The 21,734-nt window shown below is 37.5% G+C and overlaps 1 protein-coding gene across 1 annotated transcript in view; it reads right to left on the bottom strand.

The window, feature by feature from the left end:
• Positions 1 to 10,196: 10,196 nt before the first annotated feature.
• The window catches only part of LOC107565265 (kin of IRRE-like protein 3), a 153,646-nt gene continuing 142,108 nt past the window's right edge, over positions 10,197 to 21,734 (bottom strand). Inside the window, exons 10-17 of the mRNA XM_016250486.1 lie at positions 20,191 to 20,291; positions 18,256 to 18,454; positions 17,382 to 17,489; positions 15,887 to 15,970; positions 15,591 to 15,700; positions 14,292 to 14,378; positions 11,364 to 11,872; positions 10,197 to 10,371 (exon numbers count right to left, since the gene is read on the bottom strand). Of these exons, the coding sequence (XP_016105972.1) occupies positions 11,408 to 11,872; positions 14,292 to 14,378; positions 15,591 to 15,700; positions 15,887 to 15,970; positions 17,382 to 17,489; positions 18,256 to 18,454; positions 20,191 to 20,291 (1,154 nt within the window). The 3' untranslated portion in view covers positions 10,197 to 10,371; positions 11,364 to 11,407. The remainder of the gene's footprint in view (positions 10,372 to 11,363; positions 11,873 to 14,291; positions 14,379 to 15,590; positions 15,701 to 15,886; positions 15,971 to 17,381; positions 17,490 to 18,255; positions 18,455 to 20,190; positions 20,292 to 21,734) is intronic.

The following is a 21,734-nucleotide window of genomic DNA, read 5'->3' as shown; positions in this document are numbered from 1 at the left end:
TTCATCATGTCAGGGGAATGCCACTCTTTTATCGGCGCAGTCATTGACATCTCTGTTTCAGTCCGACGACCTCCAAATGTATCCATGTAAAAATGAAACTGTAAAACATGCTTGTGAGCAGAGGCGGCATGCCCATTCAAAGTGAGGGGGCACGTGCCAAGTGGATTTTGAATGCAGCTTCCAAAAGACAAAAAATAGCCGAATAATATTTTGAATATTTGATACAATCACACCAGCGTGATTAAATCGTTCAGCGCATAGGCGGAGGGTGAACCAACTCCAGGGTAAGGCTAAAAACATGACGACCCCCCCCCACTGGGGCCCCCTCAAAAATAATAAGTGCATGACACCCCTGCTTGTGAGGAACTGGATTAGCATGAACACAGCTTTGTATGCATGCCGCCAGCATGCAGGTCGAACCATGGCGGCATTTTCCAAATGTCAATAAGCACACAGTGATTTATCTTTAAGTCTAGTTGCAAAGTGCCCCGTGTCAATAACAGCTGTTGATGGAGCGTCTGCTTGTGTGCTTTCTCAATGGCTTATAATTTATGTAGAACATAAAATACACAAACAGGCCATGGCTGATCTGTGGGTCAGCAGAATCAGAAGCCGTGTCAAAGATGTAATTGAGACCTTTGAGATTGATGTCTCATATATTTCCCCATATATAAGGCCAGTGAATTTTATAAGCTACCATATTTCTCTGCATTTGCATTGATTGTAATTTTTAAATTTTAACCAGCTGGAATGATTGATCATATTTTTACACATCTGCATCGGACCTACGACATAGTCTGACTTAGACATACACCTCTCTAAAAATGTCTAATGAAAGTGGTGAGGCTGATTACTAATGACGGAGAAACAAAGCTTTTCGAAACTCTGAATCACTTGAATCAATTGCTTCACAAAATGATCACCAAAGTGCTCAAAACGTAATGCTAGCAACACATACTGGTCAAAACAGTGTAAATCCAACAAAAACTCAGCCCATGTATTAATAACAGTTTTACAAGCCAATTCCAAATGTTTTCATGAAAGTACTGTATAATCTATTAAATGCAATCTACAAATAATTAAATAATGTTAAGTATGAAGGTTCTGTAAAATTAGTGTTCTTCTATTTTCTAGTGTACTACAATCCAAATTCAAAATATTGGAGATAGTTGTTTCTCCCATCCCCACCCCCTCTTCCTCAAACTTGACGCTCACACGGGTTGCCAGATTAAGGATACGCAACAGAAACTAGCACAAATGACAATGGAAGGCAACAAGCCTTAAACTAAGTTGATGAGTTGATCTGCATTTAAATATTACTCTGGTCTTTGAGTTTTTTAAATGGATGCTCAGGCTTTTTAGGTCAGGTAGAATTAGCCATCTCTGACCCAGTTCGTTTGATGGCTCCAACAACTGGCAACCTGGGGTGTCAAAATACTTTTGGGTAAATTGGCAGTGAGCAGAATCATACAGATCAAAACAGAAACAGACATTCCGACATGGAATGCACATTTCAAAGTAGAATAACTAGCTGTAAAATTGTTTTGAGAAAAACAAGTATGTGAACTCACCCCTGCTTTGAACACCCTATAACTTTAATATCATACAGATATCCTAGCAACACCTTACTTGCTAAAACACAATAGCATTGTGCAATAGTGTTGGCTTATCAGAATCAGAATCAGAATCAGAATCAGAAGGATTTATAAACAAATAAATAATAATAATCTAGTTAGTAAACTGCTGCTCAGATGTTATGAATTCAATAACTTCCAGAAGGTGAAGAAAAAACACCCACTTATTCTCTCTCTCCGTCTCTTCCTTTTTAAAATGCTGATAAAGTCAACCTAATTAGTCTGTGATTGTGCAATCATGAACAATTATTGGACCATCCTCATGTGCATAATACAAATGAAAATTAATTACAGATGGTAATTGTCAGCGTTTGGTTAGTGAGCAGGTATCATGCCGTGAGGTATGTCAGACCTCATCAGAAGAACGAGACGGGGATTTGCAGCTCATCGGCTTTCATCATGCGTGAATAAGCCGTCCATCGGGGGAAGTGGGTGTTTGGCTGCTTGAGCTCTGTAAAGTTTTTTTTTTTTTCTTCTCTGTTGACATTTTGTGGTGCTATTTAATAATAATTTATCATACTGAAACTATTTGACTCATATGCAAGTATTAGGTTTGTCCTGAGGGAGAGAACATTTGAATTTAAATATCATAATATGAATTATACAGTCAAATAAAGGTTTAAAAAATGTATGCTCTGCAAATAGGGCCGCAAAAAGACGTTTCATTTAAAGAAAACTCTTTAATTTTTCAAGATCAATTCACCACATCGGAAAGAGTTGATAACTTTAAACATCCATCTTTAAATAAATCATTACGCCAGCACCAACAATACAGGTCTGAGATTGAGAGAGATTTTATTGATCATCAACAGGGCAGTTAATGCAAAAGGACAGAAATTAAACCTGTTCCTGATTCCGCAAAAGACGTTACAGAAAGACAGACTTATTCAAAAAGCAATCAAGTTCTAAAGCGGAGCACGGCAATAAAACTGAAGTTTTACAAAAACATCTGTGTGTCGACCATTACGGTCATTATCTGTGAATAATGATCAATCCATGAAAGACTCTTTCAGCTGGAATGCATGACTCATTTATGTAATTTTAGCTGTGTAAAAAGGCTGCATGGGGGATATTTGTGATTCTTCAGGTCAACAGAGAGAACAATGGGAGCTAAAACAGAAAAATTGACATGCATATTGATTTGTGAGGGTCCTTTGAAGACCTCAGAGACAAAATGTCAGAAGTGAGTTTTGCCATCGACCAGCTCAACTGCCTCTGATATTAATTACACAAGGCAAATAGTTAAAGCAATACTGAAACTGTCCATCATCCTAAATGTCCCTCTTGAATAGGGGTAAAATCATTAGCCCACGTATGTGTTTCCTTTGTATGCGCTAAAGCCCGGATGACTGAGTGTGTCTGGCAAAATTGTCCCAATACATCATAACACACTTTGATCAGACTATGACATTTTTTATGCAAAACTAGATAGAAAATGCCAAAAACGTTTAGTTTTTTTCAAGATAAGGAACAGAAAACCATTAACTGAATAAAAAAATCCAACATGATGAACAACGTAGCAGTATTCAGTCATCACATGACCACTGTTTTTTCAGTATCATTGATATACAATTATAGCTTTTGTTAATATTTTGAATGAGATTGTATTTGTATTTTTTAATTTCAAAGTTTTCGTTTTTTTTGCATGTTTAGTTAAAGTCGTATTTTTGTCACATTTAAATTGTTTTTAATGTTTATGTAGTTTTAGTTTTAGTTATTTTACTAAACAGAAAAGAGAGATGTTGCCTTAGCAATTAGCTGAAAAAAAATTATTTTATTTTATTTTATTTCATTTCAGTTTATATTTATTTTTATAGTCGTAGTTAACGATAACTCTACACACAACCTTATCAAGTTGAATGTGAGTGGCGTCCAGCGATCATATTGTTATTTGCATTCTGTTTTGTACTTTAAAAAAAGTAACATTTGATAATTAAAGCTGCAGTCCGTAACTTTTTTTAGTAAAAAATTATCTGAAATCAATATTTGAGCAAGTACATAACCAGCCAGTGTTCAAAACTATCGCCTTACTTTAGCCCGATTCACAACGGTTAGCTTATCATAATGTTTTATAATTTGAGTGGTACTGGTAGGTTTTCGCGGGAAATTCGAGCATGCTGCTGCGTCATTACATTCTTTTCATTCTGTAAACATAAAGAAGTTGCTAACTAGGCTATCACATGTGAGGATCCTGCTGGTGGCGGATCGTTTATAGCCTTTTCTCAAAGCAGCTGGAATAATTAAATGTATCATTTTGATGGCGGATTGTAATTGTAATTGTTATGTGTTTATGAAACTGAAATTAAATTATATTCCAGTTTTAAATGTGCTTCTGATTGCAGATAGCCTGGGATTACACAAGATTTGTATTTTAAAGACAACATTAATAATTTGAGAATAAAGTATAACAATAATAATAATTTGCACGGTTTGATGTGATATGAGCTAACCGATCTTTAGATTAAATCACCATTGGTAGTGCGATTTATTGTAATGCTTTTTTCCTCAGTTGGTCAGAACAAACGTGGCAGACTTGTCACTTACTTGTTCAGATGACAATATCCAGTGAAAAAGCTTATTTGAGTCATATATTCCAGGACGTAGGCTAGAATCTGTGATTGCGAAGTACAGTAAATATCCACACCGGTGCGGTGACTGACTGCCACACATACTCCTCAAAACATTAGATCCATCCGCGCTGGAGCCATCCCGCCGCACAACCCACGCAAGGAAGATAATTCTGCAAACAGCTGCAATTGCAGGTTTTCAAACAGAGATGGCGACAAAGAGGCAAAACTTACGGACTGCAGCTTTAATAAATTAAAACAGAAAAAATTGCAACTGCAATTGTTTGTCTCATTTGTCCCACTGGACAGTCAAATGCACTGTGCCACACTTTCTGAGTAATTTTTATACTGCCATTTTGCCATTTTATTAGATATTAGAAAAGTCATGGAAATTATTAAAACGTTAAAAGGTCATGGAAAAGTTATGATTTTTTTTAATAGTCAGTATACTTTTTTCTAGTCATCTGTTAGACATGACGTTAGATAGGACATCTAAGGACATCTAGGACATTAGACAGGCCCCAAAAGGGCCCGACAAGCACAAGCACTCTGCATATGACAGGGCAACACACACATCTCTGAAATCATAACCTTTTTAGTATTTCTAGCGGGAGACTGCAAGCAGTACTAGAAAAAAACACCTTCTCCATGTCCTTTTAACATTTTAAAAATTTCCATGGCTTTCCCAGGAAAATACAGAAAGTGTGCATACTGCAAAAATAGCATAAAATAACATATCCATTAATTTTTTTTTTCCACAAAACGTCTTTGTTTGACATACTAAGACTGCATTTTCTCAGTTTGTATTCAGCCTTGTATTTAGTGATAGCTGTAGGCAAATGATTCATATATTTTAACTCTGTGTGTGAATCTTCAGACGGGGCCCCACTTATTTGTTCATTGTTGAGTTTTCTTTGAAAGGAAATGATGAATGAACCAAGCTGAGTTCCTCTGTCACCTGATCCGTCTCTTTTTTCCCCTGTTTACCGAGGGCTTCACAATGTTTCTATTTGCCCTGCTCTCAAAAAGGTTAAGCAGGAAATTCAAGCATTCTCATGTGACAGCTCCGACACCATCAGCGGCTCAGAGGCCCCTTAACCTCATTTTGAGCAGTTTAGCGGAGAGAGATGATCTTGAAGAAATTACCTTATTCTGCTGTCATGTGATGCTCTCTGTTCCTGAACTCATCTCAACTATAGGTTGCATAGTGATTTCTTTCCATTTCGTGACTTCCTCTTGCCATATGTGCAGCAGGGGAAAAAACAACAACACAATGCCAGCAGATGAGCAATTTTGCATTGATTCTTTTTTTATATTTTGTGTTGTGCTTCTAATCGCTTTGTGCTGTTGTTGAGCAGCAGGTTGATTCTAAATGACACTTCACTGCTTCATTACACACTCGCACAAAAAAAAGTTTTCTACTTAATCATCAAGATGTTCGCAAGAAAAATAATCAGACAAAAACAGAATTTGTTTTGCAAATTTCATTTGTCAAATTAGTAAGTTTTAATGGGGGCATAAATAGTTCTTATTTCAGTTGTACTTATTGAAAATTATTTATTTTGTTTTTTTAGAAAATGTACTGTAGCATAAGTATAGTTGTAGTTTTCATCACCAGCACCACAAACTGTTCCATCTGCCTATGATATATACTAAAATATACACCAGAAACTTGTATTTTCATATGATTAAGTTTAGAGCTTTATTTATCAAATTCATAATGCTACGCAGTAATTGTGAACACTTAAATGTGCTGTAAATGTGTCAATCTTTAGAATCAAAGAGGAGTTTTGAGAGTCACTTTGGATCAACTAAACGGCAATGTCTTTACAACGTTTAACAGCTGTACTAAAATGTGCATAACTACTTTGTTTAATGCTGGTTTATTATTGTTACTGATTTCAGATTTACTGCATCTATGCATCAAAGTGAACTGTTTTTTTTTTTACACTCTCAGAGAGAAAAAAAAGGTACAAAAGCTGCCACTGGGGTGGTACTTCTTCAAAAGGTTCACTTTTGTACCTTTTAGGTACTATTATATACACTTTAGGTACCAGAATGGAACCAGAATCAGAATCAGACACCACCTACTGTCTAATTGTGTGATTCTTTGGGTTTTTATTTATTTAAATGTTTAATGTTTTTGTACAGATAGAGATATGCTGAATTTGGAACCTTGCACTAGCATACTACTACTTCTTTTTTTTTTTCCATTAAATGCCAGGAAGAGTAGTGTGCAGTTTTGAATTCAGAAATAATGGGTCACGGCTTTGCTGGTGAGCATGAATTAGTAAAATGTATTTTGTGGCAACAAATTCATAATTCGTGGCCACGATATAGGCTATATGTTTGCAGGGCTCTGTAGCCATGTGTTCTGATGAAGCAAAATACTTTTCGAGCAACAATCACAAATATTTCATCACAAATATTACCATTGAACGATTTTTTTCTGGAAGCTCTTAAAAGCATGAAATCGATATTTTTCTCTCTCTGCTGCCTTTCACAGCTCTGTGTAGATGAAAAACTTTTTTTAAATAGCCTAGGCGGTTTTAGTTGACAAAATTAATTTTCACAACCAGTTCACACTGACTTTCACAGCTACTTATTCACAGCATTCATTAAGTTGAATTAATAATGTTTATTTATGTCTGTTTACAATACATTCATGTTCATTTAGAACTTGAATGCTAATTTTAAACTTATCATAGGAATTAACATTAACACAAAACCAATAAGCGCTGTAAAATATGGTTTATTATTTCATAATAGCTTTTTTGTCTTTGCTGATGATATTGGTTTTAGTTAACCATAATAACCTTGGGGCAGAAAGACAATAAATCACACACTTTCATGAGTAGCTCGGGTTTTGTAGAGATGTTTCATCATACATTCAGAGGCTCGAATCATTTTCCTGCAGGTTTCGCAGAGCGCAGGATGAGGAACGACGACGTTTATTTAGGGCTTCATATGTCACATTTCTGAGGCTCGCCGCATGCTGTGATCATCAGTTTCAGAGCGTTTGCAGTGATATAAATGTGCATACTTGTATCTTAATTTACATAAACATCTCAGCGTCTGCTGTAATCTTTGTCATCGTGAGCGCGTGGCACAGATCCATAGGCCTATGCCGCTCTGTCCACGCGTGCACCCGTGCCCTCAACCCCACGTGAGCATCGGCGATGAAGATCAAGGCACCAGCTACAAAGTTGTGTGCGGTGTGGATTGGGGTAAATTGAAGCATTAAGCTGACATCACTTCTGGCCGTGTGCAGAATCAATAGATGCATCCTGAAAGTGGCTGCAGAAGTAATTTACTCAGCGCTGGTCACAACAGATAGGCAAATTCAGCTCCAGCATTCAGGTCTCCCACACACACTACTGAAGAATGTGCTGATGAAGGCTTTTCCAAATAGCTGCATTTACGAAGTGTGTGACTAGACTTTCGATTAAGATGACAAAGCCGGAAGCAACAAGGACTGTAATTTAATCCAGTACAAACACGAGGCTCTGTACCTCGAGTAAGATCATCCTTTGAAGTCCATTTAGTTTCAAGATGGATCCGTCGTGGTCGGGCCAACCTTTAAAAGCCAAGATGATGGATTGAAGCCAGAGGAGAACTCATTTGTATAAAGATGGTTGGAGGGTTTATGAAATATCACTAATGCTATCGCGGAGAGATTATATCAGGTTTGCATTTCCTCGACCCTGTATCTGACTGTTGCTCTATTCAAGGAGGGCTTATTCAGATCAGATTTAAATAGGATGATCTCAACAGTCCTTATGATTTTATATGTTGTATTTAAAGACTCTAAAGTGGGCATTAGGTATCATGAACTAACAATGAACAACATTTTACATTGTTTTTTAATGTAGGTCAAGGGTAGTTAAGGGCTTTTCAGTTCCATTTCTGGATTCAGTTCCAACCCTAATTAAACACACCAGAACCAGCTAATCAAAATCTTCAGGATAACTTAATTATTTCCAGACAGGGTTTTTGATTAGGGTTATAATAACAAAATCTGCTGGTCCTGGCCCTCCTTGAATGGAACTGAATAGCGCTGTTCATGAAAGAATCGGCTTATTAGAGTAATTCGCTTGAGAATCGGACAACCCTGGTTGTATGGTTTTGATTCTTTATAAGAGATACTCGCTCACGCGAGTCATTCATTCGCAAATCAAACTACCTTGGCTGAGCTATATGTGTTGTGATTCACTTAAAAGAAATAATGCGCCATTCGTTCAGGAATTGGACTACCCTGGCGCAGCTCCTGGAAAGGTAGTGAGAAACATTGTTCATCAGTAATTTATGTTCATGCATAATACATCAAAAAATGTATGTAGAAATGAACATTAACCAAGATTAATAAAGGCTTTAAAATTGTTATCCATCATTGATGTATAATGCATAATGTTAACAAATTGAGCATTATAAATCGCTAATTATTTTTAAGGCTCTCATAAAAATGTATGATCCTTGTCCATCCTATTACTCATCCTTAGAATAAAGCAGTCTGTTTTTGCTTTTGTACTGTTACTTCTTTACATATAAAATGCAATAAAGTGAATAAAATTCATCTGTTCAAATCCGACATTGTCTTAACCAGCTGCATAGTGACAAGAAACTTGGTCACTCATGATTTTATTTCTGTGCCATTGTGCGGAGTAAGCTAAATCGAGCTGCACATAACTATATTAAACATCAAATATGTTCTGATTATTTGCGATTGTGTTGTATCTTGCTGCGTTTTCATTGTCAGTGTCCCATTTGTCACATGGTGTTGCCTAAATAGTATCTTTTCTTTAAAAGAGCAAGGACAATCTGATATGTCCCCCCATTGATTAGTTATTAAAACTTAAAATTTAACATTGGAATAAGTAATAATGCATTGTTTCAACTTAAAATATTAAGTGTTCATGCTTGACTTAATTATAAGTTTAGTTAACTTTAGTTAAGTTGGATATTTAAAGGGATAGTTCACCCCAAAATTAAAATGTGATGTTTATCTGCTTACCCCCAGGGCATCCAAGATGTAGGTGACTTTGTTTCTTCAGTAGAACATAAACGAAGATTTTTAGCTCAAACCGTTGCAGTCTGTCAGTCTTATAATGGAAGTGAATGGGAATCACGGATTTGATAGTCAAAAAAACATACACAAACAAAACCAAATTAAATCCTGTGGCTCATGATGATACATTGATGTGTACAGACACGAAACGATCGGCCTGTGCAAGAAACCGTATTTATATTGATTTTTACCTCTGATTCACCGCAATGTCCGAACTGTCTGAACTGTCCTGAGCACGTTCTCAACAGCAGGTGTGTGACGCGTCGTCTTCTTCTTGCTTTACGGCGGATCACAGACTTATAAGTGCATTACCGCCACCTATCTCTCAAATGGTCCATTGACACTCCTAATTGAGATTGTAGATAGAGTGTCAACGGTCCAATTGAGAGATAGGTGGCGGTAAAGGTAAAATGATAGGAGAGGTAAAAAACAATAAAAATACTGTTCAGTTTCTTGCACAGACCAATCTTTTCGTGTCTTTACACATCAATGTATCATCACGAGCCGCAGGGTTTAATTTGGTTTTGTTTGTGTATGTTTTTTTGACTCTCAAAGCCGTGATTCCCATTCACTTCCATTATATGACTGACAGACTGCAAAGGTTTGAGTTAAAAATCTTCGTTTGTGTTCTACTGAAGAAACAAAGTCACCTACATCTTGGATGCCCTGGGGGTAAGCAGATAAACATCAGATTTCATTTTTGGGTGAACTATCCCTTTAACTAATTGCAGCAGCATTTTTAAATGAAGTTAAAACTTTCAAAACCTATTCATTTTACAGCATGCATATTTCAGTTGGTACATTTGAGGTGACCTGTTGTTGCCATTATCAGACTTGACAGGAAGCCCCTCCTTTCATAAAAAATGTTAGATGAACCAAAAAAAAAGAAGCCGCCTCAGCTTTAATGACCACAGAACATCTTTGCCACACACTGTTTTATTCAACACTTATTTTGTAATCATGATTATTTGATCAGTGTAATTGCTCTGATGCACAGCTCAAGTTAAAGTTTCACTCTGAACGTTCTGCAGGCTCATCCGTCGACGGGAGGCACTTCCTGCATCAATTACACCATGTAAACGTTTATGCCAGACATTCAGGGGTGCTGCGGAAAAGAGAAGCTTACTTAAAACAGTGAGCTTATACATATGGCAGCCTTAAACAGAACATCAGAACAACTGGGGAAAAAATGAATTCAATCATACTCCCACCAGAATGTGGAGTTTATGCGCAATGATGTATAGAACAACAACACCACCACATTGTTGGAGGTATAAAAGAAGCTTCCAACAACGGAGTGTCTGAATTCACAGGACATGTACAAACATAAACGCATTTATTAACCATGAAGGGTTGAAACGATCAGCTAACATTTAGTACGTGTTGAGAAAATAAAGTATCGATTTACATTCTGGTCTCTTTAATGTAAACACTATGCTGTCCACGTTAGCAAAGCTCCTGAAGAACTCCCCACACATGCAGTTTGGCCGTGTGTGTTTTTACACATTCGCATTGCGTTGGAAAAAAAAACACAAAGCATGAAATCGTAAAGACGAGAGACCACATAAGGAGAGAGATGTAATTAAAAAACAGTTTAGTGCACACAAGTGAAATCTATCTTACAGAGTCCTTAGCAACGACCTCCGGAGGATAATTCATCCTCGTTTAGATCTCTTTATCAGCAGAGAAACACTGCGGTTGGCATTGAACAGACACCCTTGTGCTTTGGGCCACAGTAGAAGAACTGCAAAACGGCCCAAGTTTGGCTCCTCGTTAAAAAAAATGAACACAAACCTCGAGGTTCTCCCACAGTTCCAAGTTCCTGTATGGAACAGATTAGATTGTCTCACTGTGATAGTCAATGGCGACTGTGTGGATGGACTCCTGATTGTCATGTTATGAAACGATGCCCAAGGTTTGGATTCCCCTGTTTTCATTTCCCAAACGCTCAAGTCTTCCACAAAGAACATGAGATCTAAAAACCACGTTACTTTTCAAAATATACGGAAAAATGAGCTTGAGATGTCGGTAATGTCTTTCCAAGCTTGAGACGTTTGGATTTGTTCACGAATGATGCATGAAGCACAGGTGACTCACCTTTAGTGTTCGTCCAAAAGCATGTATGATGTTCAGTCCTCTAGTTAAACGTGCGTTTGCATTCGTTTCTGTAGCGGTCGAGTCAGGTCGGAGTTCTGGGATGACGACTGTGAATAGTGGGACGAAGATGACACCGAGGCTTTGCTAGCTTTGTCGAACTGCACGTATCCGTCCTGCTTGCTGTAGCTGCTGACGCTGTTGTCGCACTGTGTATCCTGGAACGAGCTGGAATCGCTGAGCGATCCCCTCTGAAACTCACGTTCGCACAACTCGATGGAGCTGCTGCCCATTCCCAGTACGAAACGCTGGCTGTAGTCATATAGTCGGTTGGGACCTGCACCCAGTGTGTTGTAAATGTTGGTGTAAGACATGCCGGTGGGGACGCGGTGTTTTCCGAGGGTTGCTGTGGCAGGGTTTCGGACCTCAGCGTTCTGATTGGCTGTCAGGGATATGGTCGGGGTCGGCTGTTCTTTGAAGGTGTTCACGCTGTAGTATCCGTTGGTCGGATCCTGTGAGACATAAATACATTTAATCCACCATTGAATTATTTGCACATTTTTTATGCAAATGAGCCATAGGAAAAAGAGTGACAATGATTTAATTTACATGGCACAGCATTTTAGGTTACATATAGGATAGGACGTGTGGCCAAGTATGGTGTCCCATAGTCGGAATTTGTGCTCTGTATTTCACCCATCCAAGTGCACACACACAGCAGTGAGTAGTGAACACACACACCCAGAGCAGTTGGGGGTTTGGTGCCATGCTCAAGGGTCTCACCTCAGTCGTGATATTGAGTGCTGGCCATTAACTCCCCCCACTAACAGTCCCTGCCGGACCTGAGACTCAAACCCACGACCTTTGTGTTACAAGTCTGACTCTCTAACCATTAGGCCACGACTCAACTATATACTTTAGTATACATTTGCAATTCATGTAAAAAGTCTGAATTGTGAGCTATAAACTTGCAATTCTGAGAAGAAAAGTCTGAATTGTGAGATAGAAACTCACATTTGTAAGAAAAAAGCTGGTTTCTGACTACAATAAAAGGTAATTGCAACTTTTAAGACTTAAATTTCTGAGTTTATATCTCACAATTCAGACACATTTTCTTAAAATTGCAAGAAAAAACTTTTTTCTCAAGCAGAGAAAGCTTGTTTCTGCCAAGTAATACAAAATAAAAATAGGTAATTGCGATTTTTAATCTCGCAATTCTGAGTCTGAGTCAGAATTGTGAGATAAGAATTCACAATGACCTTTTTTATTATGTGAGGGAAATAAGACAAAACAGGCTTTTTGCACTGAAATGCCATGCTAAATAAACCATTTAATGAATTCTCGCCTCAAAGTAGTCAATGAATCATTAACACATCAGATGAATCTCTTTGTCCTTTTGTTTTTCTCACTGTTTGTGGGAATTTTGCTGGATGTTTCCATGAAGAAATCAAATTAATTTATCCAAAGTCTGTTAGCATCATTTTAGCAAACAATTATTGATATATTACAGGACTTTTACAGTACTTTCAGCTTGAATTAAAAGCAAAATGAGAGAAAGAGTAAAAGGAAACTGTAATTTTCCTCTCATGCATTTGTAAGCTGTAAAAAGCCAAGGTCAAGTTCAGCTCACACTAATTATAGGCAGTGTGACATGGAAATTAGGAAACAGACTGATAACTGTCCCACGCTAAGAAGATTACATGGTTTAGTGATGTGAAACAGTCATCTCCAGCATAAACAGTCAAATCCTGTTATCAGCTAATTAAATGGGCCTTGACAATTCATGTCGGCATTAAATATGCGAAATAATCTCCATAAAATTCACTCACATTTTATTTTTGGCCAATTTCTATATAGATAACATATATCTCTCGCTTTCTCTTTTTAATCCTAGCGGCCTTGTAGGAACTCTGAGGTGAAATAACTCAGGGATTTCTGGGAAAAAAACAGTATGGAGTGCACTTCACCGCTGTCAAGAGTCAAGGCCGCACATCTCTGAATGAGGGCCAATGTCTTAAGCATACTGGATGGAATGGAATATTCGAAGACTGACAGTTCTGCCATGGAGAGATTGTTAAGGCAGGTGTGATTGCTGGGAGAAAACAAGACCAGCTTGATTTTTACATTTTCTGAAGAAAATTTGACTGGTGCCTGTGCAAAATTCAAAGCAACTGGACTGAGTCTGTTTCCAAATCTCTATGATATTCTAGTTTGTAGACAGGACTTGTATTTAGTTCACATGTTTTGCACTCAGCTGAAAATCTTTGTTTGCTTAACAAAAGTTTTGCATTCCCCCAAGAAACTTTATTCGCTTTACAGATGTTTTGCATTTCCTTAATTTTAATAAATTCATTTCTGTCTGTAAATGCTACTTAGTAGGCAGTCACAAAGCAAAGTTTCCATTTCTGGTTAGTTATGCTGGCCTTAGCAAATATGGCTAATGATGGATGCTCTGTCTTAAATGTGCAATTTCCAAAGATCCTAACAAGTCCTTGAAAAATTGAGCTTTTGAAATGGTCTGAAAGGCTGAAAAGTTCCAGACTGAAGTCTAGCCAAACAGCATTCATTAAACGAATTAGCATGCACATTCGACTAAATTCCCCAGTACTTCTCAATTACCAGAGGATATAACGAATCCTTGGGCTCTGGAGATCTGACATGCAGTCAGTCAGTATGACAACACGTCCATTTGTGAACATTTCTATAATGGACTCAGTAAAGAAAAAGAACATGGCAAGGAATTCTGAAAAAGTCAGAGAGCGAGAGTTCCCACAACTCTGCTTTATTCGATTCTGTGAGATTACGCGGCAGTTCTATTAAATCTGTTTTTTATGAGTATGATGAAGAAATGACTCTCTGGGGTTCTTTAATGGTGACAGATGTGAGTCCTGCCGAGTTCTCCCCCTGTCTCTCCATCCCTCAGTTCATCACCTTAATGTGTTGTAGCTCCCTCTCCTCCTCCTGCAGGACCTCCAACTGTTTCAACACCGACTCTTGCTGAAACTCTGATCGCTCCATCTAAAAGCAGAAAGAGAGAAAGTGAGATGATGCAGTAGATGTGTGCTGAAGCACCAGTGACTGGTATTGATTTCAGCCTGTAAGCATGTACAAGAGAATTTCAGCATCCAGCAAGAACAGAAATTCCCTCAAAGCTCATGTCTGATCTGAAGCCGGTCAAAGTTCAAGGATGCTGCAGTGCTGCACTGTGATTTGAGTGCTGCAGGGGAAGAGGTGAAGGAAGACTAAAAGAAAAGTCATGTTCACACTTACAGTGTCACATTAGCGAGATTTCGGGCAAAAACTGGTCCAGTGTATAACAGCTCACACAATTCTCACCTAAACCGAGCAGTTTTGTATACTTTGAAACTTGAAAATGAGCAAAATCTGCATGGGCAAATTTTGCGCCCTCACACGAAACTCGCAGATTCCTATTGGAATGACTCAATTTCACCCAAAAATGTCACCAAGCAACAGTAAATGTGACCGCACCTTTACAGCAATAATGTGATTGAAATTTGTCAAATGTGACAGCGATGTGGGCGTGTCCAGCAACTCGACAAGGTTGAGAAAAGAGTAGCTTTATGCAAATGAGCAGCAATTCTTTATGCAAAAAAAAGTGTCTACTAATATTAATGAAGACATGATCCTTCCTCTTTGAGACTTGATATGCAGGCACATGATAAAATATGATCTGTAGGAAAACAGTGTCGAAATTGACGTCATTCTGAGCAAGTTAAATTCATGCACTGGTAATTGTTCATCTTGCTTGGATATGGTGTATTATGCACTGCTGTGATTTATATGCAAACACTTTCCTCACCAGAATGCACTGTACAGTAAAAAAACATATTACTTTGTAAAATAGAATTAAATCTTATTTTTATTGGCAATGCATCTCATTTGTGAGCAGTTGCACAGCCCACCAATAATGTGAGGGCATCTAGGGAACATCTACTAGCAACAAACATTACAGCAACAAAAAATGAGGCTAACAACAGAAAGATATACTATTATATCTTGCATCTTCAGGATGAAAAGCTTTGACCTTGCAGATTCAAAGCATGTGCATATGTACTCAAACCCATCTAGCTTAACTTTGATACTCCATAGGAGGCCATTTACACTTGCATTCAGAGCTGTTAACATCAGATTATCTGAAACGAATGTTTGAACCAGATGTGAAGGAAGTCAGACAGAACTGAAGAGGGGAGGTTAGGAGTGCAAACTCACCATCATTTGCTTCATGTTGCTGTGTTCTTCCGGTTCTCTGGTTGCGTTATGGTCCTTATGGACAATCTCCACTCTGATGTCGTTTTTAGCGGATACAACCCCTTTGAGATCTGGCGGAAATCGTTCTGATTAGCCATGGTGATGCGAACCACACTACATCCTACAGCTTCCACTGAGCTTTGACATGATTCTGAATATCCCTTCACACACTTGCGAACATGCAGCAATTGCTCGTGAACAACAAGCACGTCTATTTTCCCAGACCCTGGCCACTAAGAGGTGATAGAAGGGCTTACTTTCACTTTTTAACGTGCCGGAGATCTCTCGCTGCCGAGAAGAGAGGGACACTGGGAGTGATGACATCACCAGGTGCATGTCCTCTATGGTGCACAGTCACAACATGCGAAGAAAGAAATATCACTTGTTAAAAAATGAGGTCTTTACAGTACTGGCCAGATAAAGTCAGGCTGCTGATGGTAAGGAGCAGGAGCTTGCTGCTAATGGAGGCAATTTGCGAAAGGAAAGATAAGACAATAAAGACCTCAGATAGACAAAGACGTGAGTGAGGTGCATGTGTGCCCTTATCACTCTGTGGTACAGTATTGGGGAAGCTACTCTGAAAATGTGGCTTGTCGAGCTACAAACTGCGGGTACCTTGAAGTAGTTAAACAACTATCAAGTCTCCTTTTTGAACATATGTAGCTGCATTACAGGTTAAAGTAGCTAACTACACTGAACTAACCATGCGGTTTCAGAAAGGTATTAACTTTAAACAATAATGCAAGTCACAAGCGGAGTGAGTTTTCTGATTTGCTTAAAAGAATAAATCTTTATATATACAGTGCTGTTTTTTTTAAAGAAAATAATATTTTTATTCAGCATGAATGCAGTAAATTGACAGTAAACAAAAAATTAAAGAAGCACAAGTGTTTTCAACATTAATGATAATAATACGTGTCTTGAGCAGCAAATCAAATCAAAAGCATATAGGATTCACATCAAAGCAAATTAGATTGATTTGATGGGGCAATGGCTGCTGAAAATTCAGCTTTTACATCACAGGAATAAATTACATTTTAAACCATATTAAAATAGAACACGGTTGTTTTAATTTGTAATTCAAAATATTACTGATTTACTGTATTTTTGGTCAAATGCAGTCTTCCATCAGAGACTTCTTTCAAAACATTAAAAAATCTTACCAACCCCAAATTTTTTAACAAAGGTGTGTGTGTGTGTGTGTGTAAATATGTGCATATGTAAAACATTTTATTTAATTCTTTAGATTAAAAATGAGGATCTAGTTATGGTGATATATAACTATTAAACAACTATTCAAATTAAAGACTACATTATTTACATAACTGAATAAAAACACAGTGATAAATGGCAAAATCTTTTTTTATAATAGTTTATTTAATATTTAATTATATTCATTTCAGTCTTTCCTGGAGAGTTTGCTCAGCTGTAAGGCTTTGTACAATATAATACAAAAAGAGTAATGTAGTGTTTTGTCATGCTACACTGCTAATTGTTGAAAAAAACTACTTATTGGAAAACAAGACTAATTTGACAACATCTGAGTAGCTGAAATGCTACGGAAAAAGTAGTTAAGCGGCGCTCCTTTTAATTAGCTATACTCCAACACTTTTGTGCATGTGTGGATAAAGTTGTGCAACATTGTTCAACACAGCGTCACAAGTTGAGTCTAAAAAGGTGGGTGTCTCAGTGGACATGCGGTGCGAGTCACCTCTGTGTTTCTGTCTCTGTGGAAACAACGAGCTCACTTACTCCTCTGCAGTCGAGCGCAGCAGAAAGCCCCCAGGGTCCCAATGAGGACGATGAGAGCCAGGAAAGCTCCCACTGCAACCCCGATGATGACGGCCAAGCGCAAAGACCCTGAGGAGAACACAGAACCGCTGGGATCATCAGACAACCAGTGACAGAATGTAGATGTGCATAGTCCCGATCAGGAGCCTGTTTGTCACTTGAGGAGACATAATGAAGTCGTGTTCCGTGAGTCTTCTATTAAATCCTGTGGGGATGAGCTGACCTCTTTGAATAACTCAGCTCTGTACCTTGGGAGTCGGCTTTGCTAGAGGAAAATGGGCCAGTATTTGAATAAAAAAAATCCCATCTAATTTCATTTAAATATTTCAAAGAAATCATAAAGGCAAGTAAAAAGGATTAAGGGCTGTTTAAATTAGATTAGAAATGGAAGTTCTGAATATGTCAGAATTCCATTAAGGAAATCCACATATTTAAGTAGATGACATTTACCTGAATAAACAGATTATGATCCAGTCTTTGCCCTAATGCTCTGAAAAATCAAGTCGGGGTACTTAATCACTGCAAGACGTGAGTAAAACACACTCACACACACTTGAGGCACTGAACACCGTGTCCTAACCAGTTGCGACGCGACCCGAAATAAAAGGTATATTTTACAAGTTAATCAGAGTTTTTGTCCTAACCAGCTGTGACGGCGATATGCAACGAGCTACAGCAGAATCTATTTTAGAAACATTTTCTATTTCTGCAACGTTGTGGCCAGAGCAACAGTATACAAACTATGGCAAGAATAATCTCAGGTACTGATTATTTGCTTTATTTAATGTTAAATGTTGCAGTGTGGTTGCAGGATGCGGTGTAAATTGATTGTTACCTTGCTCTTTGAGGCGAATGATCTCCGTGTCAGAGCCGAAACTGTTCCATGCGGTGCAATTGTAGATGGTTTGGAAGTCAGTAGGAACGATGTTGCTCATAGTGAGGGTGGAGATGACACCATCCTCTGTGCTCACGGTCTCCACGGTATAACGGCCCGATGTTCCTGATTCTAGCACTGTTTCTTTCCATGACCATGCCTGCATAAAATATAGGCATAAACAATTATATAATGCTTATGAAGTAAGTAATCCTAAAACATAAACCAATTTTATGGGTTTACTTTCTATTGCAAAGTTCTTGCAACTTCCAGGAGCACAAGTAAAGCAACTCAGTGCTGTTTTGCTATTATGACATGCTCTGTTTTTTAAAGTCAAACCCACAAGCACAGCAGGTCAGTTGAATTAATGCACTTTTTAGTTCAAATAGTGCTAGGCTGAAAAAAAAGCTTTTTTGCGGTTCAGTCCATTCTGCCTCTTCCCAGCATGCATCGAGACATGAATAATTAATACGGTTGCACTGTCTGACGGTTTGCCAATTTGATTAGCACTCGTTGTCCTGTGATGTCAGGAGGAGTTTGTTCCTCTATTTAAAGTGATTGTGTGTGGTGGTATTTCACAAGTTTTTTCGCCTTGTGAGTGATCATGTGCTGTTGTCAATAGTTTAGGATAATGAGCACTTTAGTCTTCATAATGTATATTTCCCTTAGAAAATATGAGATTGGGCATATAATTAAATGAACAGTTTGTAACCATGTAAATACAGGAAACAATTTCCTCTGAACTCTAGTATTGTAATGAGTTAAAATTACAGCATAAGTCATGGCAACTTGACATTTTAAGTTCAATCAAGACATTTAATTAAAAAAAGAAAATGAAATCAACTTAAAACAAAACAAAACATGTACCTTCATTAAAGTTTTATATACATTTCTTTTACAGTCCACACGTCTAGAAATTACTCACACTCACACCCACACATACAGTTTGTGAACCAGAGTTAAAGAAACTCAATTCACTGAAATAAACCCAAACACTCAAGCAATAAATCCTTTTTAATAGATCTTCAATGCTTTAAAATATCTGTTTAACGCGTTGAAGTTAAAAAGTATTGAACCTTTTTCATTGCACCTCTTAACCGTTTTTCACCTAAATAGACAGACTCTGGACTACTTTTATTCACTTATTCTGGCACAGAACTGACCAATTAGGAAACAGATAAATATAAAATGAGACATAATTTTACAACTACATTATTACACCATCATTCAAAAGTCTGGGTTCAGTAAGATTTTAAAAACGTTTTGAAAGAAGTCTCTAAAGCTCACCAAGGCTGCATTTATTTGATAAAAATACAATAAAACCAGTAATATTGTGAAATATTACTAAAATTTAAATGAACTGTCTTCAATTTAATATATTTTAAAACATAATTTATTCATGTGATCCAAAGCTGCATTTTCAGCAGCAATTACTGCAGTCTTCAGTGCACATGATTCTTCAAAAAATCCTTCTAATATGCTTATTTGCTGCTCAAGAAACATTGCTTATTATTATCAATGTCGATAAGAGTTGTGTTGATTAATATTTTTGTGGAAACCATCATATTTCTTTTAGGAATCTTTGATGAATAGAAAAGATCAACATAATTTGAAATATAAATGTTTTTTTAAGAATATTAATATATTTACTGTCCCTTAGGTGAATTTAATTCACCTTTGCTGAACTAAAGTATTAATTTCTTTAAAATCTTACTGACCTCAAACTTTACAGTAGTGTATCTAAATATTATTATTATTATTATTATTAACATCATTAATAAGTAAATAAGCATTACTGACATGATTGAGATATATCTGACCACTAAATGTTGATTTGAAATATCTCTGAAATATTTGACCACTGAATACATAGGTGGATGGATAGATAGAACTCACAATGCGGTCTGGAGGAGGGGTGCTGCGGATGAAACACTTGATCTGGCCCTTCTCCCCATACAGAGCCTGCTGCGTCTGTGTGCTGGAGATGGTGGGAGGCCCTGAAACAAATAACAGACTGTCAAGCTTCCTGTCTGACAGCTGAACTGCCTGCACACCACATCAGCACACATCCTTCCTGAGAACAGAGATGACAGGACATATGCTTCTGTTTTCATGATCTCCAATCTGGTTTTGAGGATCTTCTATCTTAAGATGAGGTGTAAGAGTAAAGAATCAGGGACAAACTTTTGCATGCGTTATTTCACTGCTTCTTATTCACTGACTGCTCACAATCAAGTTTACAACCAGCCAGCAAGTATTGAAATAAAGTCATTGTTATTCTTTTCAGCACAAACATGCTTCATTTCTATGTAAATTGGGCTCATTATAGATTGTGGCTTATGCACAAAACTCTGTGCTATTTGATTGGCACAATTTTCATCGTTATGGTAAATGCAATTTCCTTTAAAAGAGATGTTCATGTACATTTTCCCATTCACCATTGATCACTGCAGCCATAATTCATCAAATGATGGAAAAGAGCATTATAACCAGGCACACTTCCAGAAAAACAAACAAACAAAAAAACAGATTCAGGTGTCTGAATTGTGAGATTTTGTGACTGTATTCACAACGTTAACTGATTTGCATATTTTGTTCAGTGAATCAGGCACTTAAACAAAAAGAGAGTATGTGCAAATTAGCAGACAAATATAGCAGCCCCAAACTCATTCTTTGTGAACTGAATCATCAAACACTTGACACTTGTTAACGGGTTGTTGAAAAAAAAAAAAAGCATGGCTTAAGTGGACTAAATAATTGGAGAAGTTTGATGTTTCACAGAAAGATCATGATGAATTTATTACAGTTTTTCACATAATTAATCATTTTGACAGTGATGTCATGCTAAATTTCTCCAAATCTGTTCCCATGAAGAAACAAACTCTTCTACATATTAGATGGCCTAAGGCAGAGTTATTTTCAGCAAACTATTCTTTTAAAGGGGTAATATGATGTTGCTAAAAAGAACACTATTTGGTGTATTTGGTGTAATGCAATGTGTTTATGCAGTTTAAGGTTCAAAAACACATTATTTTCCACATGCTGTACATTATTGTTGCTCCTCTATGCCCCGCCTTTCTAAAATGGGTCGATTTTTACAAAGCTCATCGGTCTGAAAAGCAAGGTGTGCTCTGATTGGCCAGCTATACAGTGCGTTGTGATTGGCTGAATACCTCAAGCATGTGACTATAAAGCCCCACTTTATAGAAACAACCTTTGTGCACAGCATTGCAAGCTACGCTCCCAGGTTCAGGAAGCGGTTCTCCATAAAATGCGCTGCACACATCTGAATATTTGCGTTGAACTGTTCTGTTGTAAATACAACTGATACACTGATTTTTAGTTGTGTCCTCTTTTGGAAGGTGTGACGACCCCTGTCGTTACTTTGTGGAATGGCTGTAGGAGTCCATGGACTACGTTGATTGGCCGTCGTTTGGGAC

Source organism: Sinocyclocheilus grahami, unplaced genomic scaffold (assembly GCF_001515645.1).
Source record: "Sinocyclocheilus grahami isolate Dianchi unplaced genomic scaffold, SAMN03320097.WGS_v1.1 scaffold991.1, whole genome shotgun sequence".
NCBI lineage: Eukaryota > Metazoa > Chordata > Actinopteri > Cypriniformes > Cyprinidae > Sinocyclocheilus > Sinocyclocheilus grahami.
Note: the sequence above shows the minus strand (reverse complement) of the source record. Positions and strands in the feature narration are given on the sequence as shown.